Below are 9843 nucleotides of genomic sequence, written 5' to 3' on the forward strand. Positions count from 1 at the left end.
TTCTTATCCCATCTAGGAACAGTGGTGACTTACACTGTGCTGTTAGGTAACACAACCCTGGCTGAGTCCACTACACAGAGGGGCCTGCTCCCCTACAATCTGACCCTGGATAGAGTAGCCCAGCAATGGATGGGCCCAGGGATGCACCACCTGGAGATCTGCGCAACCAGCAGCACCACCACCTCTGCACTCTCCACGAACATCACAGTCCACTTCATGGAGCCTCTGTCAGGACTTCGGGCCTCTTGGGCTTCTGACCACTTGGAGCTTGGACAGGACCTACTGGTCAACGTCTCAGTGGCTCATGGCATTCCAGAGAAGCTGACCTTTGAGGTAGCTGGACTCAATGCATCCTTTTCCCATGAGGAAGAGAGCCTCGGGTGGCCATCTGGGATTTACCATGTGGCAGTTCCTCTTGAAGGTACTTGGGGTTGGTGGCTCCCCTGCCTCTTCTCTTCCCTTCCCTTCCAGACTTAGAGTCCAGGGTCCTGCCAGTCAGTTTTCAGTGTGTCCTGGACACAAACATGTTTCACAGTATCCAGCTTGAGTCACAAAATAAGAAAGAGATTGATATTATCTGCCTTCATAGAGCTTATAGTCACAGGGGTTCTCAACTTTGGCATTTCTGACACTTGGGACTGGATCATTCTTTGTTGTTGGGGCTGTCCTGTGTATTGTAGGATGTTTAGCAGCACTTTTGGCTTCTATTCACTAGTAGCACCAGCCTCCTAAGTCATGACAACAAAAATGTCTCCAGACATTGCCAACTGTCCCTGGGGAGAAAAATCACTCCCATTGAGAACCACTGGAAAAGAGCAAAAGTATTTCTATTTCTTCCATCATTTCTAGAGGTTCAAGAAATTTGCCCTTGGGGGAGAGAGAGGCAAAAACTGAAGAGTAGGAGAGAGGGACAAGAGAATAAGTGTCATAATGCTGGCTAGAATAGAAGTAGTGCAACATACCGTCTGGGAGACAGACTGGCTGGCACCAGCCAGGGGAGGAGACCACAGCAGACAATGCATTTAATCTGTAGAGAACAGAGAGTCACTGAGGACAGTGTGGTGATATCATCAGGAAGGAATATGATAAGGGTCACAGAGTCTCTAGCAGACCCGGGCCCTGCCCACAGAGTCCCCTGCCCTGGATCTCAGAGGTAAGCAAGAAAGGGGCTAATACTATGCAGGTATGGGGCTACCACGCCCTCAGCAAGGTATTTGGCAAAAGATTACAGAAAGGACAACAGATGCAAGGAAAAAAAACATTAGAACTCTGCCAGGTACCAAAGGTCCAGCTTGGAACAAGAAGAATCCAGAATGAAATGACAATGGAAAATACAAACAATATATAGGCTATAATTCAAATGCAAATTAATTTGTCTCCTAAAAAAGTTACTAAGTAAGAGACAACAGATAAAATTTCAGCATGCCCTGTAACTACTGGCTCATTCTTAGATGATAATCTAAGATAATAATCAGTCTTCTCTCAAGAAGAAAAACATTTAGACAACTCCAGGGATGAAGGAAGTGAGGAGGAAGGAAAGGGAACCTGGCCCAGGCCTGACTGGGCTTGCTCTCAGGGCCCAGCAGATATTTGCAGCCGCCTTTCGTAAGAGCTTCTCTAGGCTCTGGAGGCCCCCTGGGTCCCTCCACTCCAGGGCTGTAGTGATACCTTTCTTTCAGCTGGCCACATCTACCCAGCTGCTGCTTCTCCTGGACCACCAACAGGGTCACTCTCTCTTTCTTTTCTCCTCATTCTCACTACCCTCTTTAGCACCCTCTCTCCCCAGAGAAAACATTTGGTCCATAGAAAATTCTTATTCATTCCTTGGCTTGCTACCAGCCAACTATAGTTTTCCCAAATGCAGAAATGCAGCCCTTAACTCTCCCTCTCTACCTCTCATTCTACCGCTTGTCGCAGACCATTCCTGCAAGAGCATGAGTATGAAACCTGTCCATGAGGTTTCCCAACCTCAAAGAACACATATCCAGCTTTTCAAGGGTCTCCTCTGATGACTTGCTCTCTAGGCTTAAGATAAGATGGCACCACCCTTCCCCATGAGGGAGGAGGGGTGAGATATGTATATATTAGCAGCTTTCTCCAAATAAATCTTACAAATCCTCTCCCCTCTCCACCCTCTCCACCCTTTCTAAAATCCTATCATGTCTTTCCCTCTGTTGGAATCCCTTCTCTAATCTAACTAATGAGTACTACTGTCCTTTGAACTTTTGCTCTAGCCCCAGCCCCATCCCTTGAACCATTTCTTTCTCCCCTGAGGTTTAAGCGACCACCCACCCCATGCTCACAATGCCCCCAGGTCAATTCCTAAGTGTTCTGGCACTTAGTGTCCTGCATATTTACTAGACCATAAGGCCCTGAGGACAAGGACCATTTCTGTGTCCCAGAGCCTTGCACCATGCCTGATATACAACAGGGATTCATTAAATACTCAGAGGATGAAAGATTAGAATGCTGCCATCAGGGGACTGAAGAAGCATGAGCTGGGAGAGTTGTCTAACCAATTTATTAAAATGCCCACAATTCTCTACCTTTTGCATTGCAGGCATCTTTTTGGTCACTGTGCTGGTGAGGAATGCCTTCTCAAACTTGAGTTTGGAAATTGGAAGCATCACTGTCACAGGCAAGAGCTTTCTGCAAGGGAGTATAAAACTTGTGATCAGGGGTCTAGGGCATTGCACTTGCTTGGAATCTAGTGAGGGGCTCTTCAAATCAGGGCTGTAAATATTTATCTTGCTCTACAGATATTAAGAATGCTCTGGTTACTCTAAAGAGGCAATGATGTATGCAGTAAAACATTCGACCATTGATATAGAATTCCAAAACATTTGTATTAGTTATGATGCTTTAAAGCTACAAGTAGCAGAAAGCCTAACATAAGTGGCTTCAAATTCAAGGCATTACCATCTCACCTACTAAGAAAAGGTAAGTAGTTGCAGGACTGGTTCAGTGGCTCAGTGTCACCAGTAGGACCCAGGATCAGTCTATCATTCTGCTCTACCATCCTGAGAAACTTTGCTTTGTCTCTAGGCTGCTTCTCATGCAATCATGATGGCTGTTGCAGTTCCAGACATCACATGTCAACCAAGCATTATCTAGCAGCAGATAAAGCTCATTTCTTCCTGTACATCTCTTTTTTTTTTCTGTACATCTCTTTTTATTGGTGAAAAATCTTCCCACCAGCCCTCAGCAATCTTCTCCTCAGATACCATTGACCAGGGAAGGATCATGTGCCCCTCTATAAGGGATGCTGAAAAGCAGATATTCAGCATTTTCAGCTCTGTGGGAGTAGGTGGATTCTGGCAGCCAAGAGGCAGGGATGGGTAGGCAGCCAACAGTAGTTGTTGCAGAGCTTAAAGATCACCTTGAATGTGTTTGCCAGGACTCTTTGAGTAGCAAGGGACAGAAAAGCAGCTCAAACTAGCTTAAGTAAAAAGAAAATTTTTATCAACTCAGAAAATAAAAAGTCCAGGGTTTAGGCGCAACTGGATCCAGACACATGATGTCTTCAGAAGTCTGCTTCTCTCCATCTCTTGGTTCTAGGTCTCTTTATTCTGATTCTCACATCCCAAGAAGTAGCAAGATGGCCCCAGGCTTTGGTCCTTAACTCCAGAAGAGAAAGAACACCTCTTGGTTGATATTTCCAGCAGAAATTCTGAGGCTGACTCTCACTGGCCCAAGCTTGATTCATATTCCCTCCTTAATCCCTTGCTGAGTTTGGAGGAAATTGGTACTCAGCTTTGGGCAGACCAGGATTACATCTACCCTGACACATGATGTAGGGTTGGCTTCACCCACACCAAGGACAGAGAGTTAGGGAAGGATGGTTCTCCATGGAAAATATCACCTGTAGGTGCTGTTACCAAAAGAAGGGGGCATGGGTGCCTGGACAGGGGAAAATCTGTCAGATATCCCTTCTACTGTCCACATCCCTCATTTTCCACATATGGCACTTGAGGCCCAGAGAGACGAATTGACTTTGTCAAAGTCACTCAGCTAATTCATGGCAAGATCAGAGGTAGCAACTATTTATCTTGACCTCTTAATTCAAGGTTATTGGACCATCTTCCTACTTAAGGTTAAGAAAGTCCTCTGTGTCTGGCATTTTAATTTGCTTTGTACAATTTTATAGACCTTTGAAGCTATAGTTGTGTAAATGAGATTTCACTGGGAAGGAATTTTCCAAAGATCAGTGACTAGTGAATCACATGGAATAACCCTGATTTCCTATCCTAATTACTATTCTTTAATTAGACATTAATCATATTCATGTTCAGTATCTTTAGAGCATATTAATTGAGTATACCTTTTCCATTTTTTTAACTTAACGCATGAACACTCTTTACAGATGTGTAGGTTACAGTGTGCCAGTACGTACAGCGTAGCATTCATTCCTTCTGGAGCCTTGAAAAATAGAGATTGCCTTCAGACATTTTATGGATTAGGAAGCTGAGACTGAGAAAGAATAACTAACCTGCCCAGGTTCACACAGCCAGTAAGAGGCCAATAAAAGGATCTAGAAATATACCATGAGGTGCTGAGGCTGGCTCTTAACAGTTTGCCAGAGCCGGTCATGCCCATCTCCTCTACATTCAGTGGGGTCTGCTTGGTAGCTTGAAACCTGCCTTGATGGGAATATTTACACCATGGAAATTAACAAACACTACACTGCTTGCCTCTTTCTTAACTACCAAAGAGGTGTCTTTAACCCAGAAGTGAACATGATGGTATTGCTTTTGACCATTTCTCTATGACCTCAATATTTGCTAGGTTCCCCTAACCCATTTCCAAAAACAGGCAGATCCCCAGGGCTCTTCAACATACCCTCTGACTCTGCCCTTTGGCACCCTTATAAACACCACCAAAGTTTGACACCCATTCCCACTATGTTCACAGCTCCTTCTAATCTCCAAGGACCATCTGGGACAAGTGCTGAAGAAAAGAATGTGAGTATTTTTTTAAAAAAACACTTAACCTCACAAGAAAAAGATGTCCAAGCATCTGTTTTACTTTTGGCTTTTGGTATTTCAGTGCTAATAACCAAGACACTAGAATCACCAAGGTTTCTTTTGATTGACTAGAGACCCAGATGGACTTAAATCAAGCAAAGTAGGTTCTCTAACCACAGAATTATGTCATAAATAAATAATAAGATATCTAGGATATGTACATATCTTTTAGACATCTTGGATATTAAACAGCACAGTTTAAAAAATCAATGGGTCAAAGAAAAAAATCGTAAGAGAAATTTAAAAATGTTTCTAAGTGATAATGACAATACAACCTATAGAAAATATGGGATGCAGCTAAGACAGTGCTCAGAGGAAAATCTATACCTCTTAATGCTTATATTGGAAAATAGGCCCGGGTTCTTTACTTTTTACAGCAAGACTAAGAATTCAACTCCTTGCTATTGACATTGCTCATGAATGCATTTATTCAACATGTAAAATGTATTGTGCTTCATAATGTTCAAGGCTTGGTATTAGGGGCTGGGAATACAGTTGTGAATAAACAAACATAATCCCTGCCTTCATGAAGCTTAGTGGGTGAGACTAACAAACAAATTAACATATATAATTAGGAATTGTGACATGTCTAACTAGAAGCAATAGTGTGCAATGACAGCAACTAACAGAAAGTAGTCTAGCAAAAGTGATCAGACAATGACTCTTAAAAGGTGACATTTAAGTAGAGCCATGAAAATAAGACAGTCGGCCATGCTAGAAAGCAGAACAAGAGCTTTCTGGGCACACATATATGAAGGCCCCCAAGGCCCCTGTGGAGGAGAACGAGGATGTAGGAAATTACAGAGAGATGGACAGAGGCAAGATCACATGGGGTCTTAGGTGCCAAGGCAAGGGGGTTTGGGTTTTATTATCAGGCCATGGGAGACCACTGGGGGTTGCATTCTGTTGTAGCCTCTTGTTATTCCAGGTCAAGCCTGATGGGTCTGAGCTGTTTAACAGGTCTTACCAGAACTGACTCCAGGAACACAGTGTATATCAGCCAATCCCTCCTCCCAGAATCCACATGCTCTCCATTGTTGCCCAGCTCACCTTCACTCCTCCCCCTTCACAATAGCTCTGGGGTTCTGTCCTCTGGGGATTCCAGCTGCCTGCTTTATAGAGGTAACAGCTCTGTGTCCTCCCCTGCACTGCACACAAGAGGAAGCACATCACTAGTTTCTCTCATTTGATGCACAGCAACCCGAGGAGTCAAATGCTATAAAACTTTTGAGGAACAGAAGCTCCAACAGCTTAGATACTGGCGAGAGGTCCCAGGGCCAATGATCCAGTTGGAGATCTGACTGGCCCCAAAGCCTACATTCTTAACCTACTGCCCCCCTTGCCTATGTTCTCATAATCTCCTGGGTCCCCTCTCCTGTAGCAATTAGTTAGCACTCTGCGTTTTAATCATTGGTGTCTTGTCTTCCCTACTAAATCTGAGGACAGAGGCCTGCTCTATATTTTGTCTAGGCATCAAGCACAGGGCCTGGCCCAGAGAAGGCTCTGGTAATGCAGCTGAACACATGACGGACCCTTAGCACTGAGCCCACACTCTGACTAAAGTTACTTACCCAGTGAGCCATCCCAAGGGGAGTCAGGCAGATCAGACAGGGCCTATCTCCACTTGATGCCTTGGACTGTGACCACACTTGGCACAGATTGCTCTGAAGTAAAGACTGGGGTGCCAACTGTGGAGCGATATCTCACCAATCAGTTGCTTTTTCTGCAGAGAGATAAAGAGAATGCGGAGGTTTACCTGGAACCTGGTCGGTATGTGGATCCTTTCATGACAGTGACTCTAGGCTGGCCAGATAGTGACAAGGATTTACACTTCCAGTGGTCATGTGGTAAGTGGCCTATCTCACTACGAAGTGATGGATAGCGGTCAGCTTTGCAGTTCTTTTTCTTAACCTTCACACTAGCATACTCATGCCTGACATTTTGTGTACCTTGCAAATTCCATGGAAATGGAAGGTAGCAGGGCAAACCAAGGTGGGGGTGCCCCAGAAGGCAGGCAACAAGGAGAATTTAAGAACTATAACTAATCCTGAATGTCAGTCTCCTTTTGTATTATCACTACAAACAATGTCAGTGAAAATCAGCTCCACCTCTTAGGTTGATTCCTCATCATCTCCACACCCTTGGTATGCCACTAAGAAGAGACTAGAAGGAGAAAGTGATGAGGCATTTTCTGACAGACCAAAATTGTAGCACTAGTGCTTCTTTTAAAAAAATGGTTATCCTCTTTTTCATAAGGATATATCCTAGCTACATACATATTCTTTTAGAAAGAAAATGAGTCATTCATACTGTACATATTGCTTTTGTTACCCTTTTTTCGTTGAATGATATATCCTGCATATTTCATGTCATGGTATCTTTTTCTCCATCTTGATATTCATAATAACTGCTTCATAGACTATCAAGCTAATGTCAACCTAAACATCCAAAAAAGAGGGTACAGTGCCTTCTTTTTTGGACATTAAGGTTGTTTCAAATTACTTACGTTTATAAACACTGTAATGAATATCTTTATAGTTCAATCTTTATTTACATCGGTGATTACTTTCATAAATAAATTTCTAGAAGTGTAGTACCTAGGTCAAATGTCATGTAAAATTTGAAAGCTTTTGTCAGAACATCCTTCTGAATATTTGTTCTTATTATCTGAATTAGTAGAGGCTACAAATAGGTGATTGAACTGATGACCTTACTCCCAGACATGCCCTATGAATGATTATTATATTTGGGGCTGTTGGGGGAGCAAGGTGATTGATGGGAAAATGTCAATCAATAGAGTTGAAGGGCAAAGGATACAGAGACTTACCAAGCTGGTATCACAAAGCAGGAGATGACACTGTAGCCTCCCAGATAGAGGTACAGTTCCCACTGTACCCCACAGGTCATATAGCTGTGGACAGTCACTTCCACATAGAGTGAGAGTTACGCCAGGGACAAGAAGCTGCCCTGGACATTCTCCCAGGTGGGGCTGTGCATTCTCCTAGCACCTCTCCTGCTATTTGCCTGCCTTCTCAAAAGCTCAAGTCATAGGTTTGCTCAGAGTCTGGGTGAAGCATGGTCATTTCTCCAGAAGTGTCCTTCTATAGCACCATTCCTGCAACCTGCAAGTGAAATATTTTTATTAATCAAAATCTGTATGTAGAGTTGATTTTCTTATCTATGACCCCTCTAAAAACCCCACCAGATGGTAGCCACATTTGTCAAGTTCAGCATTGCTGGATGGATATTGTTTGCCCATCTCTCTTTCTCAGGACGTTGCTGGGCTCAATGGAGAGACTGCGTTGAGAGGCAGCTGCTCTGCACAGACCAGAGGAAGCTGGTGGTTCCTCCATCCTGCCTGCCACCACCCAACTCTGCAGTCACCCTGCGTCTGGCCCTCTGGAAAGGCCAGGAACTGGTGAAACAGGAGGAGCAGTGCCTCTATGTGTCTGCCTCCATGGAACTCAAGCCTCAAGTCAGGTGGGGCCATGAGAGCAAACTCCTGCAGTGTTGCCATTCATTCATCATGCAGCTAACATTTACTGAGACTCAATCCCAGTTGGCATGGACTGAGGGGCAGAGCTTACAGTGGTGGGCAAAACCAGACCCAGTTTCAGTTCTCACAGAGGTTACTATCTGGTGGTCAGTGATGAGTCACACAAATTAATGAAGGGAGAGAGCACACACCTATGACTTCTCTGACTTCAGGGTCAGGGAAGGAAAGCTTCCCTCAGCGGAGATGTGAAGAGTGAAGAGGAACTAACTTGGCCAGGGAAAATAGGACTGGAGAGAGAACAGAGTGGTAAAGGGAGGGAGCACAGAATAATCTGGAAGTGAAAGAAGCTGGTGTGGCTAGAGCACAGAGGAAGAGAGAGGTGCAAGAAGAGATGGGAAGAATAGACAGGGCCTGGCTCTGGCAGGGCCTTGCAGGTCTTGTCAAAGACATGACTTTGGTCTTTATCCTGAGAGTTTGGGAAAGCTATCCAAGGGTTTTAAGCAGGCTGAGGATGTGATCACATTTTGCTTCAAAATGCTTTGGTGCAGAATGGGCTGGAGGAGGGCAAGAGAGGATACAGGGAGATTGCTTGGGCTCTTGTGGGAATCAAAGTGAGAGCTCAAGGTAGCCTGGTCTATCGGTCAGGTTCTTGAAGGAAGCAGATGGCTCACTCAGACTGTAACTGATGACAACTGGACGAAGGGTCTTTACAGATATGGGCAGGGATCAGGGAACAACTCAGGGATGACAGTGTAGGTCTACAACAGAGGGAAGCCATTATCCCTCTGAGGAATGGAGAGGTTAAGTGGGTGGGAGATGGCATTACTGGAACCCTCTAAGATCTGAAGCTTGAGAGAGGTGCCCCTCCAAAAGAAACTGTAGTCTTGGAGAGAGGAACACAGCCTCTGTCAGCTATAGCCCATCAGGTAAGGAACAGCAAAAGTGGTAAATAAATACTTCAGCCTTTCTCCTCTCACCCTCCAATCTCCAGCCAATGCTTTCCATGGGCTGAGCCTAACCAGAAGCCAAAGGGTGAGAGAGTTTGTGCGATGAAGTCTATAGAGATCAGTTTCCTGGTACACAGAGCCACAAAGAGTTGATGGAGAGTGGGCTGCAGGGTAAATGGAGAATGTCTGACATACCTGTACTAGGATTGACATGAAGAGAGAAGTAGGGAGATTCAGGAGCTGTTATGAAATTTAAACTGAGAGGAGCTGGGGGATGGTTTGGACACATAGCAAGTGCCAAAGTGATCTCTCATTGGCCCAAGGGAGGGGGTATGATATTACAGAGAAGGACCAGGAATCAGATCAAGATATGCTG

The 9843-nt window shown here is 44.5% G+C and overlaps 1 protein-coding gene across 1 annotated transcript in view; it reads left to right on the forward strand.

Moving 5' to 3' along the window:
• PKD1L2 (polycystin 1 like 2) overlaps positions 1–9843 on the forward strand; it is an 85043-nt gene that overhangs the window by 21238 nt on the left and 53962 nt on the right. The window contains exons 7-12 of the mRNA XM_011356680.2: positions 17–421; positions 2561–2638; positions 4912–4961; positions 6754–6871; positions 8297–8499; positions 9069–9144. Of these exons, the coding sequence (XP_011354982.1) occupies positions 17–421; positions 2561–2638; positions 4912–4961; positions 6754–6871; positions 8297–8499; positions 9069–9144 (930 nt within the window). The remainder of the gene's footprint in view (positions 1–16; positions 422–2560; positions 2639–4911; positions 4962–6753; positions 6872–8296; positions 8500–9068; positions 9145–9843) is intronic.

The sequence above is a fragment of the Pteropus vampyrus genome, unplaced genomic scaffold (assembly GCF_000151845.1).
Source record: "Pteropus vampyrus isolate Shadow unplaced genomic scaffold, Pvam_2.0 Scaffold29, whole genome shotgun sequence".
NCBI lineage: Eukaryota > Metazoa > Chordata > Mammalia > Chiroptera > Pteropodidae > Pteropus > Pteropus vampyrus.